Below are 20,194 nucleotides of genomic sequence, written 5' to 3'. Positions count from 1 at the left end.
CGCACGCGCCGCGCCCGGTCCTAGTCCAAGTCCTGCGGCGGCTGACTGCGGCTGCTGCGTGTACGTCTCCGTACGGGTGGCCGCGCGGCCCAGGGGTGAGTGTTCTGGCGGCCTGGCTGAATGTCTGGCGGGACAGGTCCGGGGCCCGCGCCGACTCTCCGGGCGGCCGCAGCCCCGCCTGGGCCCCTGGCGGCGGGGCCGGGGCGGCGGCTTCCGCGCGGGCGGCCGGGAGCGGGCCCTCGTGTGGGCGCGCGGCTGTCGCGCCAGCCCACCTGCGGCCGGAAGTGCCGCTGGGGAGCGCTCACCTGGCAGGACCGGTGGGGCCGGGCGGCCGCGCCTCTGGCTCCGCCGAGGGCAAGGAGGGCCGGCGACTAAGCACCGGCTTTCCGGCTCTGTGTCCTTCCCCGCCCCCCGCAATTAGGGTCAGCCCGGCCCTGTTTGATCTCGGTTAAAACTGGAGCTGTTATTTGAACGAGACGGTCGGGGTGAAAACAAGTCAGGCAGTTGATACAGTAAAGTGGGAGTATGTGAAGGAGGATTGAGCAGTCCGCATATAAATGCTGAGGCATAAAGGTTGCCCACGTAGCATCTTATCCTCGCTGCTGTCACCCTCTTCCAAGCTCCTGCCACTTTTCACCCGCACGGGTCCCAGCGTGTCCATGGTGCGCTGTCTCCTCCAGTCCATTATCCGTACTGTAGTCCAGCTGGTCTTTTACAAACATAAATTGGGTCATGGCATTGTCACCCTGTTTGAAACTGTTAAGAGTCACTCCGTTACACTTGGAGAAAAATCCAAGCTCACGTTTCCCTAGGCTCCCTGTGATCTGGCCCTTGCCTATGGCTCCATCTCCAAGCACACCCCTTCGGCTTCCCAGTTCTGCACATATACAACTAAACCTCCAAACCAGTATCCAGCGCCTCCCACAGACGCCCCAGCGCTTAAAGGAGGACAGTGAAGATACTGTTTTTCCAGATGGTTAAGTCTTGCAGAGTGTTAGACGTTCTGTAAATGAGTGATTATCACTTTCTTTAACTCTGTAATTCATGTACAATAGAGATTTGTCAGAATGCTCCAGCCTTCTTCCAGTTTTTCAATAGCACCAACTCTTACCAGCCTTAGAAATCACACATGCTATTTCTTTGCAAAATATTCACTTTTGGCCTGTTATTTCATCCTTCAGATGGTGGTTCACATATCAGTTTATCAAAGAGGCCTCCCTGACCTCACACCTACTTCTATAATACCAGGCTCCTCTGTTATTTTGTTATAAAGAAGTCTGTACTTTCCTATAGCAGTTACCAGTTATATTTCTGTGTGTGTAATTTATGTGTAAATACTTACTAATGTTGGAGAAGGAAATGGCAACCTACTCCAGTATTCTTGCCTGGGAAATTCAGTGGACAGAGGGGGCTGGCGGTCTACAGTCCATGGTGGGGGCAAAGAGTCGGACATGACTGAACCACTAAGTGCGCATATCCCAGGGAAGCCCATGTATGTAAATACATATATATATAATTCTTAAAATACGTGTCATCTGCAAGAGCTTCTAAGTTCTATGCAGACAGAAACTCGTTGGCAGAGTACATTGTCTGGTGTAATTGACTCAGTAAATATCTATTGAATGTCAGCTGATTTATTTCATTTCTGAAATTCCTCCTTCTAACCAAAACTTCCTGGTTTTCATCTCTTATTCCCAGGAGACTTGCCCTTTGGTGTATTCTCCAAGTGGCTTCTTGATCCCTTTCTTCCTTCTTTTCTCCTTTTCAGCTGTCTTTTCCTTCCTCGCTCTTCAGTGCCTCCTGGCTTTTTTTTCCCCTAATCTGCCCAGCTTGGACCCCAAGGTCAGTTACGTCAAATTCTCAGCATCTTTTTGAAAACATGCATTTATTTCTAATTGGAGGGTGATTGTTTTCACCACATTGTATTGACTTCCGCCACATCTCCTCAGCATCTTTACCCCAAGCGGTCCCCTGGGACTGCTAATTACTGAAGAAGGCAGTTGGGCTTGTTGGCAGTTCCTGGTTGGGGAGCTCGCCTCTGGAAGGCCTTCCACCCCCGTCACCAGTGTTTGTTCCCTGTCACCTTTTCGCTAATACAGGTTGCTTGGTTCAGACTCTTGCTCTCCCCCCACCTCCCATCCCAGCTGTGTCCTTTGACTCAGGTAATGCCCACATTTCCTGCCTTGCAGAGCATTTTCTCTGTGGTCCAGCTGAGCTGCTCTCCTCTGCATCTCTAGTTTAGGTCCGTCAGGGGTCTTCCTCCTGCCAGAGTCGGAGAGAGGTGAGCTGTGCCCTCTTCACTCTGTGCTTGCTGCTGTCTCACGCACCGCTTTCTGTGCAGGTTATCTCCCTAGCCCCCACTCGCTATTCATCCTGTAGTTTTTCTTTTTTTTTTTTTCCTATAGTTTTTCTTGACCAAATTTTCCTTCCCCATCCTTTGATTACTTTATTATTCCAGTGATCTCTCTGCCATAGCCTATCCTTAGGCCTCTGTTTCCTTATCCTAAGATTACCACTGCTCAACTTTCCAAATCCACTGGAACCTTTGTAGTTTCCTTAGAACTTGCCCTATTATTTTCCACGTTTGACCATTCCTTCCTAACTCCTTATTAGACGTTTTCTCCAGACATCGTTATTTTAACTTCGTCTTTGCACTACAGAATTATTACTTAATATTTTGATTGATTAGTATATTTTTTAAGAACTGAAAAGGAAATCCTTGTATACATACAAATAAGAACAATTTAAAAATTCCAGCTAGTATGAAGGCTCGGAGCCAGAATCCCGCTCACTGTTGAAAGTAATAGAGTGCCAATCTGATCCTTTCTCCTGGAAATAATCAGAAGGGCCCCAGATAGAGGAATTTTCTTTCTCTGCTGTTCTCGTTTAACCTTTTCAACCTGTGTCTATTTCTTATCCCCTGAAAGACTTTCTGGTCCCCGTCAAGAGCCCTGGGGTCCCTGGGGCTGTTTACTCTGCTGCTATTTCCACATCTTGTCCAGATTTTCTCTAGAGCCCAGATTCATATTTCTGCCTGCATTCTGGCCGGACGGCTTTGGCTGCTTCCCATCTGCTTCCTTTCTGATTCAAATTTCGTGACTGAATTCACCAGTGACTCAGTTGTCCAGACCAGACTTGTTAGATTCCTGTCTGAGCCTTCCTTTCCACACGTATGAACACCTTATGTGCGTCAGATCGTGGGCCACACGTGCAAAACTCTGCCTGGGGTTTTTGAACTCCAGATCCAGTGCGCTGTGCCGCCCTCTGTGTCTACCAGGCCTCTGTATCCACCTGGCCTCTCGTCGGTGCCTCTTCTATCGACCTGCCCCACTGGCATGCTTCTGCAGTAGAGAGTGAGCCCCTCGGGGCAGGGGGACACTAAGTTCCTGGCATCTTTGTACCCTAGTGCTTGGCCACTGGCATCACTTTATTTAATGAGGAATGAGTGGAGCTTGTTAGGGAACTTGTGAACATTTCATAGAAATAAAGAGTTTATTCACAGTTAAATAAAAAGATAAGCTGTCACTTAAAAAAAATCTGTTTAAAAGTATTTATTAGATGGAGTTCCACAGGCAGTATAGCAAACACATTTTCATTCAAGGAGTTCCTGATTTCTTGTAAAATGTGAAAGTTCCCCTTTATTCCTACCTTCTGTTTCCCGCCTTCCGATGCTGCAGGTTTAGTGTGTGTCTTCAGATCGTTTTGAATGCATTCCATACACACAGATGTGGGTACCCATTTTTTCCCAATATAAATGCCTTCATACGACATGGCTTTTCATTTTATTTGGCTTTTATATTGTTACTGTTGAGAATATTTAATGCCAGTTTAAAACTGTTAAACATGCTACAATAAGTAGCCTATGTATATGTGAATATTTCTCTGGAATAAGTCCCTAGTAATGTGCATTTTAAATCTTGGTAGATATTGCTAAACTGCCTTCCAAAAGAATTTTATGAATTTATATTCCCACCAGCATTATGTGAAGGTGGCTCTTTCTTACCTAAGTGGAGATTATCAGTCATCATGTTTTTGCCAGCTTGTTGGTGAGAAATTAAATCATACATTGAAATGGAGTTATTTTTGAGATTTTTAATTAATCTAACTGAGGTTCTGATTTGAGTGGTGTTATTTATTGTCTCTTCTCAGAGGTTTCTACTTATTGGAATAAATAGTCAACCTAAAAGTTTCTAGTGTTAGATTTGTAGAGAATCTCTCTACGAGTCTGTCTTCTTAAGTCACTAGAGCTGTGTCACGGTTGATCATGCAGCTCTAATGTAGGTCGTTTGTGCCATAATGCAGTGAAGAGGCTCACTTGGAAAGCAGCAGGGAAATGACTTCACTTGATTTGGAGAAGTCTCTGTGGGCATCACTTGGGATACTGGTTGCCAGCTTTCTCAGCTGGCTACCCCAGGGTTCTTGTTGATGATACTGCATTTCTTTTTCTGTTGTTGCTGGGAGTTTTTCTTAATTATTATCAGAACTCAAGAATGTCTATAGTTTGTGCTCTTTTAAGAGAAATAATACTTGGAAACTTGATTTTATATAATTGGAGGATTATTGCTTAGTCTTTTGAGAAATCAATCTGCTTTAATTATAAAATATTTACTTAACTTTATAAATACAATTCTATATAACTGATGGGCTTGCTGAAAAAATTTTCCCTTTTAGATAGTCTGAAGAGGATGCCAAATGAAAGAATCCCCCACTCAAGTCAAACTCAGGAGCCAGACTGTTCACAGAGCCAGGATGTCAGTGGCAGTGAAGAGGGGACGGTCAAGCAGGAGAAGGATGGTGACATGGACCTGGGGCAGAGCCTCCCCTCTTGTTCCTCTGCTGATGGACCCTCCACTTCCACCGAAGGGTGTCTCTTGGAACTTCCCAGGAGAGGGCCAGCCCTGCTGCACATCGACAGGCATCAGATCCAGGCGGTGGAGCCCAGTGCGCAGGCCCTGGAGCTGCAGGGCTTGGGTGTAGATGTCTATGACCAGGATGTGCTGGAGCAAGGGGTACTTCAGCAGGTGGACAGCGCCATCCATGAGGCCAGCCGCGTGGCCCAGCTTGCGGAGGCGGAGAAGGAGTATCGGTCAGTCCTGGACGACCTCACGTGAGTATGGACCACGTTCTCTCTCATTTTACGCACGGCTGAAAAATTAGACAGTACCTGTGGTAGTCCAGAAACTGAGGGGGTTTATAGAACCTTTAATCAGAAGATGGAGTCAGTAAGTCCTTGACCAGTGTTAAACCTGAGCATTGTAAGCAGTAGTTACTCAGTTCAGTTCTTGGCTGCTTGTTTACACATGATGTCCTGGTGAGCAGTGCTGTTCTGAGTGGCCCAGGTCTCACAAGCTTGTGTACAGATGATTCCCAGCAGAGGTGTTTCTGAAGATCTGATGTGTCCTACTCCAGATAGCAGGAGCATCCCCCGGCCCTCTCTCCCATCCTATAATTTCTTTCTAGTTTCCTGTTCCTGAAGCGAGGACCAGTCTTTTGGTACCTTTTCAGGTTTGCATTTCTGGAGACAGTGAGAAATTCCTCCCTGCTTTTCCTTTCTTCCGTTGTACTTTTGGCTGTCTAAGGAATGGTGAAGTTCCAAGGAGGCTCACTTATGCTTTAGAGGAGAAACAGACCTGGGCTGTGCTGAGCAGAATGCGTTGGTTGTGGAGAGGCCTGGACCTGGGTTGAAAGAAGGGGCAGAGGACTGAGGTGAGCTCACGCTCCATTGCCAGTCTGCCCCCTCATAGCCAGTGTTCTCAGCAGAGTGTGGTGCAGGCAGGGAAGAGAAGGGGAGGCCAGGTGGAGGGGTGGAGCAGTGGGAGGGGGCAGCAGTGGGAGGGGGCAGCAGTGGGAGGGCGGGAGGGGAGAGGATAGAGCTGCTGGCCCCCCGTGGAGGGCACCGTGGCACTCTTGGCACCCAAAGGGCCTGTTTTCTGCCAGCGGTTTTCTGGTGTGTTCTTTGAGCCTCTTGAGCAGCAGGTGTTCTCCAGTAGTTGTAGTCTGACCTTCAGGTGCGAGGGAAATGTGCCCACTGCTTGCTGAGGTGACAGAGCAGGGTGCTGCAGGGTCATGAGACTGCCTGACACTCGACAGAGGGTGGCACGTGGTGCCAAGACCACCAGTAAGTCGCATTGATAACACCTTTCCTGCTGAAATCCACAAAGGACACAGACAGAAAATTACACAAGTGTAAATATTGAATTTGTCTTTTGAAAGTTGGGAGTTGCAATTCTGTGTCTATTTTAGGAGCAGTCTATTATAAATTGGCTTTTTCTGTTTGTACTACAAAGTGTAATAATATAGCAGTAAGTCTTCTAGTCATGCAAAAGAAAAATACTATCACAGATGTCTGATTTATATTAGAAAATGTTTAAATATGTTTAGTACTTTTCCAAACTCTGGGAAACTCCCATCATGGGCTTTAAAAAGCCATATTTGGGTTGCTGCTCATGGGGTAGTCTGTGCATATTAGGGGCAAGGAGTATATGGGAAATCTCTGCCTTCTCCTCAGTTTTTCTGTATACCTAAAACTGCTCTAAAAAAATCATCTTAAAGAAAAGTGTATGCATTTTTTCATATAAAAGGACAACATTGCCCATCGTTTTTTCATAGTCTCTTGAATAGACACTTAAAATGCTTATAGAATGAATGAATCAGTTTGCAAATGGGAATAAGCAGATTAAAATTAGTCAGATTAAAAAGAAAAGCATGAGCAGTCGTCTTAGATTTGTGACAGCTCTTCGAGTTCTGGTAGTGGGCAAAACGTGTTAGTCTGGTTCGGTTTCTTTTGTCTTGTAGTTAATGAGAAGTAAAAGGGACATGTTTTTAGCATTCCTCTTTTCATATTATTCTGTAAAAAATGTTACCAGAGTGGAAAATAGACATTTTCTCTTACTTTTCAGGTCATGTACGACATCCCTAAGGCAGATTGATAGAATTATTGAACAACTTGGCCCTCAAGCTGCCACCAACAAAGATGTCAGCAGGAAGCTAGACTCTGTAAAACGACAGAAGTATAACAAGGTGACTCTAGAAAACACTTAAGGCTTGGATTCTTGAAAAAAGTCATTATCTAAGCTCATGTAATATTTAGGAAATAGGTATTTCTGAAAAGTACTTGAAGATGTGGAGCAGATTTACAGTAGAGAATTAACTTTTATGCATTTAATGTTTTGGCTGTTTCCCGTTAACATCCTCGGCTTCAGGAGTGTTTCTAAGCACACATACACGTGTGCAGGCCCCTTCCCAGCTGGGAGGCAGTGCCCTGTCTTGGCTTTCCGCCTCGGCTCACGCGCTTCCGTGGCCCCCTTGCGTCGCCGCTTTCTCTCCCCCAGCCGAGGCCCCTCCGCGGCGCCAGCCTCTCGCGCCGTCTGGCCTCGCGTGGACTTGCGCTCTTCTGCTGGGCTCCTGCTTGTGCTGACTGTCTCCACCGTCTTTCCCGCCAGCGCGGCCCTGCCCACCCCCGACACTCACGCGCTCTCTTCTAAGAGGCCGGCCTTAGGCGTTCAGCTGCCGCCCAGCCGCACTGACTGGCCTGCACTTAGGGCTGTTGGACTTAAGGCTAGGGAAGTGTCTATTACTTTTGACATTGTTCTTACGAAGTCTGAAATGTTTCTTTAGACCCTGCGTGCACTCCGTAACAACGTGGCAGGAGGCAGAAATGACTGGTTTTTTAGTCACTCTCTTGCTGCCGTCCAGAGTGACTGACAGATGGCCTTGAGCTGGCGGTCGATTCACTGCAGCGAGTAGGGTCCTCACGACGCCTGCTTGGGCTTTACCTTTGGGGGTCTCGGTAGCCTTGGCTCCTTTTGCTTTCCTCTCACCGGTTCATGGTCTTCGCCACACCGCCTCCTCACTTAACTGCGTAGCAGCAGCTCACTGGTCATTGCTTATAGTGGAGTGAGGCAGCCGGGGTCTCCCCAAAGCAGACAGGGGACCATCTGGCCTCTGTGGGAGCGTGTGAACAGTGGGCTTCTGGTGGGTTGAAGTTTCGAAGAGCAGCGAGGACCGCTTAGGTGCTAGTCTCACTTGGTTGTCTGCTCCTGTTTTTCTGTAGCTCTTCTCTGACGTTTAGAGAGAGACTGTTCAGAGACAGGCTGTTTTAAATGAGAATTTGCTGAGAAAAAACCTGCAAGATAAAACAATTTACAAGTCGTTACAACGTGGTGTCCATAATCAGGATGTCCCCTCGCCCCGCGCTCATGTCTGCTGTTTAAACATTCTTGACCTTGGAAAGAAGAACCACCTACCACAGGCCTCGTTAACTGGGGAGTCCCTAGGAATGCCCACATAGCTGAGCTCTGGTGATATAGGAGGAAGACAAAGGGGGGCCCAGGGAGACAGAGTAAGAGGGTCTGTCAAAATAGGTTTCATTTTCGAATGTTGTGATTGAGTAGTGTGCTGCAAAGGACAGTCACAAACGTGGTACATTATCGAGGGGCTGGCTTGTTCCACCGTTGGAACTTTGATGCGTTTCTTTGCCATGGAGCCTGTTGACCCCGTAGCCCTTTGGAACCAAATGTAGTGATTTACCCGTGTGTGATGGGGACACCAAGAAGAGCAGCGCCACCTTCCAAGTCAGTGGGGTCAGTGCACATCGGGCTTAGGTGCTGAGCAAGTAGCGGACTGCGCCACCCAGTCAGGAGGGTGGGGAAGGTGCCGCCTGGGGGAACACGCTACTTCCTGCGAGAAAAGTAGCAGTTACTCAGATAAGTTTCTCTGTAGTAATAGTAACATATGGCCCCTGTGTTTTATTTTTATTTTGCGCTTGATTAAAGTGTTTAAAATTTTTTGATGCTGCCTTTTGTATTTAATCACTTCACTGCTATTTTTTGTATTCAACATTTACCATTTAAGGAACAACAGCTGAAGAAGATCACAGCAAAGCAGAAACGCCTCCAGGCCGTCCTTGGAGGAGCAGAGGTGAAGGTGGAACTAGGCCCTGGCAGTCTGGAGGAGGAGGATGCAGGTGAGGGTCCTGGGGGTGGCATCTCTGTTTGTGAATCACTGCCTGATGCCTCTGCTCAGTGGAGGGTGTCTCTTCAGCCCCAGCCTGGGTGTTTGGACAAATACATTTATTTGCTTAGTGTCAAAACAAACACAAGACATTTTATTCTCGACACCTCTAGAACCTAGTCTAACCCTAATCTTAATAAATTAGAAATCTTAACATTTTGTATAATTAACTTCATAAAGACACCTAACATCTTGATTGAATTATATTTTGTTGACCCAGTATCATCAGTCAGCATTCATAGAATTGCTTTTACAAATCTTTTTGGGACCTATTTGACAGGCTTTCTAACCATCAGTTCTGTTGTCAATTCAGGTTATTTAATTCATGGCCATGATTTTGCTTATATCACTGCCCTGGATGGGTGTCATTTGGAAAACCTTTTGGGAAGATACATGAGCTCTGAAACGAAATGTCTTGAGTGTCAGTGTGTGTGTATGTTTAGAAATTGTTGGTAGCTGTTCAGCTATTTACCAGTTGAAATACAGATTTAAGCCCTTCAAGCACATATTTTGTGCTGGCTCCATTCAGTGAGGCAGAGAATTGTGAAGATTTAATGGAGGTGATGGGAAAATGTTAGCCAGCATTGCCTCACGGGACCCACTGGGCCTGTGACCGGTGCTTCCTGCTGCTGAAGTGCTGTCATTTCTCACTGGTAAAAAATTTTTTCTTGACCTGGCCGCCTAGAACTTGCTGTTATCTTTTGCTTCCTATTATTTGTTTGGTAAAAGTCGACCTGGGGTAATTGTTGCTTCCCCCAATCCACGAGCTCCGCTTGGCCTGTCTGTAGCAGCTGCTACTTCCCTGCCTCTCAGGAGCCATGTCTCTCTGCTGGTTTTCCTTTCAGCCTTCTGACCATTTCTATTTAGTTGTTTTTGACCAGATTTTCTAGGCTTATCTTAAATAGTAATTACTCTCAGAATTTCTTGCTGAGCCCTCTTTTTATAATACTGCGTCTCCCCAAATAATCTTACCCCTTCCCTACGGCTTCTCTGGCCACCTAGGTTCTAGTGTCTTACAAATCTGTCCACTTACGGCCTCTCCCTTTTTCTGAACGCCTGTTTCTTATTATCTCTTTCCACTGGGGCTCTAGCCAACACTTAAGACTCCTGGTCTCTCTTGCCACCCTTCCTCTTCCATCCTTTCTGGGGTCCCTCCCGTCCCCCTGGTGCTCTGCGCCCTGTCTGGAGAGGCAGGAGAGCAGAACGTCTAGGCTTTACGCACCCAGCTCTTTATTGCCCAGGTATAGACCTTGGCTACATTCTTTAACCTTCCAAGTCTGTCTTGAGATGGGCATAAGCATAGTAGACCTTCATTTCTTTGCTCCCGTGCTTTCCTGAGATTTCCTTTCCCCTGCTGTCCACATAATGACCCATCTCTTAATCGTTGTGAAGATTATCTGATTGAAGAATCCTTCCCTGGAATTTGGTGGGATAAACTTCGCAACAGTTGGCTTTGCTCCTCTGATCTGGGATGATACGAGGTGCTTGCTGTCACCTTTCCTGTTACATTGCACTGGGTAGGGTAGTAATGTAAGAAAAGAAAGAAAACCATCACTATTTACCGAATGTGTGGTTGGTCATCATATTGAAAGTCCGAAAGAATCAGTGGGTATTCTGTTGGAATTACTATGTGAATTTAGCAGTGTCATTGAACAACAGGTCCGTATAGAAAAATCAGTCATATTTCTGCATATGAGCAAAAGTAAAAAATAAAAATTTATTAAAGACGGCAATTATAATAAAAATCAAAATACCTGGAAATAACTGTTAGTTTAAAAAAGTAGTTTTCTTTGGTGCTCTCTACATTAAAGACAACAAAATGTCATTGAAAAATTGAGAGAAGACAAACGAGGGAGATACGCCATGGTTATAGATGGAAGATACAATGTTGTAATGACGTCAGCTCTATCCTGCTGTAGTTCCATTCCCCCCAGCATAAACCTCAGGGAGTTTTCTGAGGGAGAGGGTGTAGGGCAGGAAGAGTAGGCTGAGGTGAGTGACGCTAGTAAGCTGATTCTGAAATTTGTATAAAAATGCATTGGGTCGGGAGTAGCCACGGCAATCTTGGAAGAAGAATGAACTGTCCAGCCCCGTTATTAAGCTACAGTAAGGAAGACAGCAGTGCAGCGGTGGCGTGAGGGCAGACCCAGCGCACCAGTGGGCAGAGTGGAGGCCAGCAGGCAGACCCACCCCTGTGTGGCCACTTGCATTCCTGATACACGTCGCGGTGCAGTGCTGTGGAGAAGGGTCGTCTTTCCATGAAGTGTGCTGGGTCAGTCCACATGAAGATGAAGATTGGCCCATTACATGGCGTACTAAAGTAAATTCCAGATGGATTCTTCCAATGTGACGGATAAAAAAAACTTTTATGTTATAACATAGTAAACACTTTCATGATCTTGGGGCAAAAATTTAATAAGACAACAAAAATACTCTCTGTAAAGGAAAAGATTTGATAAATGAACCATATTACAACTAAGGTCTTGTGTTTGCTGAAAGATAGCATTTAAGGGAGGGAAAAGGCAAGCTGCTGCAGAATGGGAAAAAATGTTTGCAGTATCTGTGTTAATCCAGGGACTTGAGTCCAGAATGTATGAAGAATTCCTAGAGACCTTTTTTTTCTTCCTTTTAAAGACCACCTGTGAGAAAAATTGGCAAAAGATTTGGACATTTTCCTTAGAAGAGGCTACCCAAAAGATAGCAAATCTGTGTAGATGTTCCCTAGTTCATTAGTCATTTAGAGAAATATAAATTATAGCCACTGAGTGGTACTACTACACACCTACCAGAATAGCTAAAATGGAAGGGCGAGAATATGGATCAGTTGAAACTCTGAAACACTGTTAATAGAACCTAAAATTGACAGAACCACTTTGGAAATGTCTGGTGTTGTCTACCAAAGCTTAATACACCCAAAGAATCATATACATAGCGCTACTAAAGGACGTGTCCTGGAGTACTCGCAGCAGCGTTATTCTCTGCAGTCCAAGCCTGGAAACTGCCCACGTGTCCATCAGCAGCAGAATGGAGACGTTGTGGTAGGGTGGCATAGTAGAGTTCTGCGCAGCAACAGCAGTGTGCACCAGCCAGCCGCAGCCAGATTCAACAGCAGGCGCGACTCACAGGCACAGTTTCGGACAGAAGCCAGACACAAGCACGGACGTTTCCGAGTTCAGTGCCAGGCCCAGCTTATCTGCAGTGTTACCAGGTCAGGCAGTGTCTTGTGGGCTAGAAGCTGCGAGACACCGTGAAGGGCAGCTCTGGGGGTCCTGGCGATTCGCGCTCCCTGAGCTGGATGCTAGCATTGAGGCGGTTTAGTCGCTCAGTCGGGTCCGACTCTTGCAGCCCTGTAGGCTGTAGCCCGCCAGGCTCTTCTGTCCATGGGATTCTCCAGATAAGAATGCTGCAGTGGGTGCTGTTTCCTTCTTCAGGTATGTATGGGTGTATTCTCTGGAAATTCACTGAGCTGTGCACTTAGGATTTCTGCACTTTCTGATGTACGTTTTTCTTTAGTGTACATTTAATGAAAAACTGCGCTGGTGTTATTGGCCTGTGAGAGAATAGATTTTAGAATATGGTTTCCTTCCCATTAAGCCTTACTTCCTTTGACATTTTGGCTATGGATAAAGTAATTTTGCTAGAGATTGATTTCAGCCGATGAAAGACGAATGATTTCTGGGTGGCTTTCTATTATTATGGCGTAACTTCCAATTTTAGTTCGTCCCTCAGTCAGTTTGCGCATCTGACGTGGTGCCGCCCAGTAGGCGTAGTTGCAGTAACGGAAATGCTGTCTGTGTTGTCTGGCATGGTAGCCTGTAGCCACCTGTGAGCTCTTGAAATGTGGCAAGTACAACTGAAAAATGAATTCTCAGTGTAGCTCAAATGGCCACGTGGCGGCTCTCCTATTGAACGGAGCGGAGCCGCCGTTTATGTCTAACCTGTTTAGGTGCATGCTGATTCTTTAGAGTTCAGTTTTCAGGCCTGCTGTCTCTTGAATTTAAGTCCCTCTCAGTGCTGGAGTTAGCAGTGATGTGCAAACTTGGGAGATTGCTTGTTCAAGGACTACTCTTTACTTGATAAGGAAGCATGGCAGAATTTTCCTCTCTGTATGTTACGTACGACTTGGTCTGTCTTTGGATGCCCAGAAAGCATATTTACAATGCAGGATTTTGGGGAAAGGCACTGAGAAGTTACCTTTTTGGATAGGAGTAAGTTTCACTCTGCTCTTCACATATGGTGTGGTACGTGCATCAGCGTGTGTGTGGTTTTTGTGTGTCTGTGTGTTGAGTAGCACACACGTCTCTTGTTCTCCTGGAAAGTGCCACGTTAGTACCCAGTGCACTGTCGTCCCTTTTTCAGAAGCAGAGCCGTCCTGCCTTGGCAGCATGCTCATGCCCGCTCAGGAGGCCGCTTGGGAAGAGCTCGTCCGCACGGGTCAGATGACACCTTTTGGTACCAAAATCCCTCAGAAGCAGGAGAAAAAGCCCAGAAAACTAATGCTCAACGAAGCATCAGGCTTTGAAAAGTATTTGGCAGATCAAGCGAAACTGTCCTTTGAAAGAAAGAAGCAAGCTTGTAATAGAAGAGCAGCTAAAAAAGCTTCGGCCTCGGCCACTTCCGAGCTGAGCTCAACACTCAGTGAAAACAAACCAGATGAGAGAGGCAAAGTTGTATCGAAAACAGATAAACGCCTGAAAAAACACATCAAGAAACTCCAGAAGAGGGCTCTTCAGCTCCAGGGGCAGGTTGGATTGCTAAAGGGAAAGAAACCCTGGGATTGTGATGTGAGCCCACAGGCACAGGGGGCCTCTGAGGGTGAAGAGTCTGAGTACTTGCCCACGGAGGAGGAGCTGGAGGAGGCGGTGGGCGCCGACCTGCCCGGGGAGGGCGCCGACTGGGAGCAGAGGCTGGTGCTCAATCGCCGGAAACGGCAGAAGAAAGTCACTGTACAGGAGATAGATGATGACTTTTTTCCAAGTTCTGGGGAAGAAGCTGAAGGCACGGGAGGAGGTCGGAAAGTGGTGAGATGCCGAGACGATGGAGACGAAGATTATTATAAGCAACGATTAAGGTCAGTCCACGGGGGCCGTACTTTATTGTAGGTGGCAGGTTTATTAATAAATAAGAGTTCTGGCCTAGCTTAGTGTGTTAGACCCCTATTCATCCCAAGATTGGACTTCCTGCAGCCTTAGCCCAATAGAACATCAGTTCAGTTCAGTCACTTAGTCGTGTCGGACTGTTTGCAACCCCATGGACCGCAGCATGCCAGGCTTCCCTGTCCATCCCCAACTCCTAGAGTTTACCCAAACTTGTGTCCATTGAGTCGGCGATAGAACCATCAGAGCCCCTGAATCCTCAGTGGAGCTGACCCAAGATGTTTCTACTTCTGGGTCATCATTCAGATTTGGGGGCAAGTCTAAGAAGAAAAGCCTAAGGGGAAGGCTGGGTCAAGAGGCTTGCAGAGGACTAGAGGAGGAGCTGTGTGCCTTCCTTTGGAGAGTGGGTGCCTTGCCACAAGGCTGGGCGGAGGAGGAGGCTGGCTCATGTGGTGTCTGCTGGGTGGAAGTAATTTCAGGAGGACGTGTGTGCATGCTAAGTCGCTTCAGTTGTGTCCCACTCTGTGTGACCCCGTGGACTGTAGCCCACCAGGCTCCTCTGTGTTCTCCAGGCAAGAATGCTGGAGTGGGCTGCCACGCCCTCCTCCAGGGGGTCTTCCCAACCCAGGGGTCGAACCTGTGTCTCTTATGTCTCCTGCACTGGCAGCTGGGTTCTTTACCACTCGCGCCCCCAGGAAGCCCAGAGAGCTGAAGTTTTAAGTTTTAGTGTATGAAAAAGTAAGATTGCTTTCCTCAGTCCCTCCTTCCTTGTCTTAAAAAAGTAGTTGTTTAAAGAATTTAAACCTTCCAGTGCCAGAAATGGGCTTCGAATGTCCAGGATGCCCTTCCCACTGTCTTCTTTGTGTGTGTGCTAGAGACTAACTGGCTTCTCACTTCCATGATTTTGTCAGTATCTGGCGTAAGAAAGATAAAAGGAGGGTGGACACTTCTGCTTGTGGAGTCAGCATTGCCTGTTGCCACACATTTTCTGTGAACCACGGAAACCAGTCGGCACACTGCAGTGTCCACGGAGTCTCATGGAGCACTGCGCTGTGTGGCTCAAGTCTCAGCACTTAGCTTGCCAGGAGCACTGAGAAACTCAAGGGGATGTGAGAATCTGCTTAACAGGCTACGGGTTTTTTTTTTTCAGATTACTTTTTAAATATTTGCTCCCAGGATATTTTTTTCCCAATCCTCAACAGTTTTTTCTTTTTCCTCAGTGTAGGGAGACCTAGTTTATTGTAATTTTGTAGCTTCCCACTAACTAAAGGAGATCAGTCCTGGGTGTTCATTGGAAGGACTGATGCTGAAGCTGAAACTCCAGTACTTTGGCCACCTCATGCGAAGAGTTGACTCATTGGAAAAGACCCTGATGCTGGGAGGGATTGGGGGCAGGAGGAGAAGGGGACAACAGAGGATGAGATGGCTGGATCGCATCACCGACTTGATGGACAGGAGTTTGAGTAAACTCTGGGAGTTGGTGATGGACAGGGAGGCCTGGAGTGCTAAGATTCATGGGGTCGCATAGAGTCGGACACGACTGAGCGACTGGACTGAACTTTGGAGAATGAAGATTGGCCTGATATTCTTTCCTTCTTGTTTAGAGCTGCTGACGTGCTCCATCCGTATTGCCACACACGGATATGCGCGTATCCATATTCCCTGCCTAACCTCTTAGAAGGAGAGGAGGCATGGTTCTTTTCATAAGTGATTCGAGGGCCTGCAGCCTAGATCCAGGTCTTTAAGAGAGCCCTTGCACTCAACGCTGCAGTGGTCCCTTACATGGCAAGACAGGGCTGAGGAGTGGCTTCATATTGGTCGTTTCTTATCGCAGCTTTACGGTTGGTTTGCGTGTTCCGTATTTGCAGAGTTGTCTGAGGGGTAGTGCTCAATACTCTTGAACAGTGAGTGGCATGTTTTTTCCTTGACTACTGTAGAGAATTAATAAAAGTGTTAATCTCACCATATTGATTGTAAGTGGAATGAATATTCTTGCCATTAAATTGAGTCAATATTAAATGTATTTTAAGGATATCAGTATTTTGATCAAGAGCAGTTTGTTTTGATTGAATTTTAAATGTGGGTTTAAATTCATGGCAATAAGTTTTTCTTAATAATGTTAAGAATGTAAAACTGTTATATCCAAAGCCATATCAGAAAGTCAGTTTTTGCTCAAGTTACAGTAGAATCTCAGATGAGTTTCAGAAATATCAATAACTCTAATTGCCACCAAAATACTATAGCTCTTAAAATTTTATAGCTACAGTTATTAAGGCAGATAACTGTTGAACTGCAGATATCTGCATTAATGTTTATATTGCATCTCCCTTGGTACTCTTTGGGTTGGGGGATATTAAAAGAAACCAGAATGCTCCTGATTGAGAAGCATATTAAGGGTATTTAAAAACTGCCAGTCACTCTGTATTTTGGTATTTCTTGTTGTTGATCTTTGTAGACAGATTGAAATTGTAATGGTAGCGCCTTGAGTGAAGAAAAAGATTAGAATTTCTTATCTTATTAATAGCCTGGTTTGATGATTGATGATCAGAATAAAGCCCCATGTAGTTTACAGGGGGCTTCCCTGGTGTCTCAGTGGCAAAGGATCCGCAGGAAATGCAGGTTCCATCCCTGAGTTGGGAAGATCCCCTGGAGAGGAAAATGGCAACCCACTCCAGTATTCTTGCCAGGAGAACCCCATGGACGGAGAATTCTACAGTCTGTGGGGACTGCAAAGAGTAGGACATGACTTGGCAACTGAACAGCAGCAACAGCTAGTTTACAACATAGGAAATGAGTTTTTCCTAATGGTTAGAATTTAGAAATCTATGTCCAGGGCAGGTACCTTTTGAACTGAAATATGTGTTGAATTATATATATTTATGTAACAAGGCTGAAATGATAACCATGCTAATTGTTTTGAACTCTTAGAAGTAAAAGTGGATGATTCCTAGACATCTCGCCCGCTTAGTTCTCTCAACTGGAGAGTCTTACGTCTTTCATTAGCCCTAGGTCAGTCCTAACTAGGCATCTTTGATTTTAGCTGATGTTCAGCAGGAATACCCTGTCAGACCTTTTCTACAGCTTAACAGTTTCTGGATCTGGGTAATAGCACTTACAACCCTCCTTTCTCTGCCTTAGCCCAAGATTTCAGGTCAGTCTTGGAAGTTTCAGCATCTTCTATACTGTCTGTGAATTTCGCCTTTGCCACATTTTTGTCCCGTTTTCTTCTCTGTCCTGTTGTGCTTGCAGGCTATCCCCCTCAGGGGTGCTCCCTGGTTTTCATAGCTCTGGTTTGTCCTGGGATGAATGGGCCACTTCTTAGAAGCAACTATTTTGCTGGTTCCTGCTCATGTCAGTGCTAACAGATCTTACAAAGCATCCATAATGTTTTATTTTAATTTTGTGGTACTCAAGCTTCCATTAGGGTATGGCTCTCAGTTGTGAAGTCTTCTGTAAAATCCATTGTTTTAGGATCTAGGATCTCCCAGGGCCAAGCACTTAATAGAAATAAGACACGTTCGGTGTGGGGTGATGTGTGTCCCAGGTGGAGTCCAGAGTGGCCTGGAAGACCACACGTTTCGTGCAGGCGCCTTGCCCTGCCAGATGGTGAGTCCCGGTACCCTCAGTGCAGTTGGTTCATCTCCCAGTCGAGATAGGAGGTCGGCTCCATTGCTTCATCTTTATTCTCACTGCATGAATGCCCGACTCCATTCTAAGACGCCATTCCTGCAAGGAATCTTCAGTGTTCTGGGGAACAGGGGCACAGATGGGACCCACCAGGGTGAAGAGTGCAATGAAATAAGCTGGAGGTGCTTTAGGGGAGATTTTGTGGGGGAGGTTGGTCCCAGCACTGGGCCTCGTCTGTGGAACGGTCCAGATATGTTGATGTGGACCTGAGGATGCAGGTTAAAACACTTGCCACATTTACCCTCAAACTTCAGTGCATCATTGAAAAGGAAAGTACTGCTTTCCTTTTGGGGGCACGTTATTTCTGCAGGGGAAGTCCCTCGTTCCAGTCTTTGATCCTGTGCGTATATATCTGTCACATGTTATAATTATAGCAGGGTGTACACTTTATCTTGGCCTTTTCAAGTTTATCAACTTGCCCATGGGCTCACTGGCTAAATGGGCAATGTCTATATATGGCCACACGGTGGTGCCAAGAATCAGGACATGGCCACCCCTGCCTCCCTGGATTGGAAACCAAACCCCAAACCCAGGTCAGTTGGATGAAGGTTTGGGGAGGTTGCTGGGATGTCTAGAAAGCTGGACAGGTCTGATGTGGATAGGGATAGAATTTTCCTCATGGTGTGGTATAACCCGGACCTATAGTCATGGTACCCGTTGATAAAACTGGTTTCTGACACATTTTTAATCTTAAAGGTTTTTCTTTTATCACATTTTAAACTTTATTTTCGTGTGAATAGCTTGGAGTTAAAAAGTCAGATGACTCCATTCATTGTGTAAATCTTACAGAATATCTGGAGCCTCCACACGGCTGAATTGTCTGGGAAAATGGTGTCCTCATCACCCCTCCCCTGAGCACTGCGGCTTCTGTGGCAGGGCTGAGCTGGACCCTGGTTTGGAGGGTTTGGCTGTATACATGCCTAGTTCTAGACTGGGAGGGCTATTGTTATTCTCAGATGCCAAGAGGAGTGAAGTCCAGGAGGATAAATGCTGAAAAAAGTCTCTTGGATTCGAAATTTGGAGGCCTGAGCAAGGAGGGCATCCACGAGGAAGGGGAGGAGGTTGTGTGAGAACTAAGGTAACTGACCTTAGTGAATGCTTACCACTTGGCAGTGCTGCCGTCTCTGTGGGCCCAGTGATTTAGTCCTCACGGCCCCCTAGGAGATGGGAAACTGAGCCGAGAAAGCTGAGGTCTTTCGCCCAGGGTAGCAGCAAGTGAGAAGTCTGGGGTTGGGGTGGAGCTGAAGGTGGTTTGGATCAGGAGGGAGTGGTCTGGGGTTGGGCTGGAGCTGAGGGTGGTTTGGATCAGGAGGGAGTGGTCTGGGATTGGGCTGGAGCTGAGGGTGGTTTGGGTCTGGAGGGAGTCATCTGGGATTGGGCTGGAGCTGAGGGTGGTTTGGGTCTGGAGGGAGTGGTCTGGGGTTGGGCTGGAGCTGAGGGTGGTTTGGGTCTGGAGGGAGTGGCCTGTCAGCCAGGACTGGTGCCATGGACCCAGAAGAGCCTGGCCTCAGCGATCAGTTTCTCCCGTGGCTTGATGAGGACAACCTCACACTTCTGCAGGTTCCAGCCCTGGCTTGAAATGGTGCTGAAGGCTGTGCCTCCCACATTCCCAGCTGTTCTGTCTGCATTTTATTGTCTTCACAGAGCCTCTTCCTCTTGTCTAGAGCCAATCCCTTTGCATTGTGATTGTCCCGTGTTTATCCTTCAATTAGATTTTTGTTTGCACTGCACTTAAATTCAGGTTGAAGTTAGGCAAAGGCCAAATTACATTGTAGAGCCTGATTTGCTTGTGCCTTAAAAACAAAGCAAGCAAACAAACAAAAAAATAACCCCCAAATCATTTGAGCTCTAAAAATCTGAATTTGGTTAAAATTTAATCTAGATTTGACCCAGAAACTATAATTATTTATTGACAGTTCTTGTCATCAGTTTCTGGGAGTTAATTGTTTTCTTAAGAGATAAACTTACATATTTTTTTCCTTTTTCTTTTCTTGTAGTAATCTGTATTTTAAAGAAAAGTGAAAGTTAACTCCCTTAAGGAGGTTTCATAGAGAGCATCTTGGCTTCTTTTAAATGACGACGCTAAGACACAAATGAAGACTAATTCTCCTTCGTGCTCTACACACACCTCTCGTCCTCAGCTCCAGTGCATAATTGTCTGCATCAGTCTTAATTTACTCTGTGAGATCTGGACTCCTAACTGAGGGTATTTCATCTGCTCAGATGTGCCAATTAAGTCCACCCAGATAGACCATAAAAAGGCAGATAAGAAAAGTAAACCACCGAGCATCTCAGTTTAGCAAATTAGACTAATCTGTGCGGGATTCTTAGCTGTCTGCAAGAGAAAACCTATTGCACCGCAGAAATGCAAACTGCATTAAACACCCAGCTTGGGGCCG

At 46.4% G+C, this 20,194-nt stretch overlaps 1 protein-coding gene across 1 annotated transcript in view; it reads left to right on the top strand.

Moving 5' to 3' along the window:
* Nucleotides 1–22: 22 nt before the first annotated feature.
* ERCC6 (ERCC excision repair 6, chromatin remodeling factor) overlaps nucleotides 23–20,194 on the top strand; it is a 71,009-nt gene continuing 50,837 nt past the window's right edge. The window contains exons 1-5 of the mRNA XM_004021559.5: nucleotides 23–95; nucleotides 4,672–5,107; nucleotides 6,900–7,020; nucleotides 8,854–8,965; nucleotides 13,372–14,083. Of these exons, the coding sequence (XP_004021608.3) occupies nucleotides 4,686–5,107; nucleotides 6,900–7,020; nucleotides 8,854–8,965; nucleotides 13,372–14,083 (1,367 nt within the window). The 5' untranslated portion in view covers nucleotides 23–95; nucleotides 4,672–4,685. The remainder of the gene's footprint in view (nucleotides 96–4,671; nucleotides 5,108–6,899; nucleotides 7,021–8,853; nucleotides 8,966–13,371; nucleotides 14,084–20,194) is intronic.

The sequence above is a fragment of the Ovis aries genome, chromosome 25 (genome assembly GCF_016772045.2).
Source record: "Ovis aries strain OAR_USU_Benz2616 breed Rambouillet chromosome 25, ARS-UI_Ramb_v3.0, whole genome shotgun sequence".
NCBI classification, from domain to species: domain Eukaryota; kingdom Metazoa; phylum Chordata; class Mammalia; order Artiodactyla; family Bovidae; genus Ovis; species Ovis aries.
The sequence above is the reverse complement of the archived record's forward strand: the minus strand, read 5'-3'. Positions and strand labels throughout refer to the sequence as shown.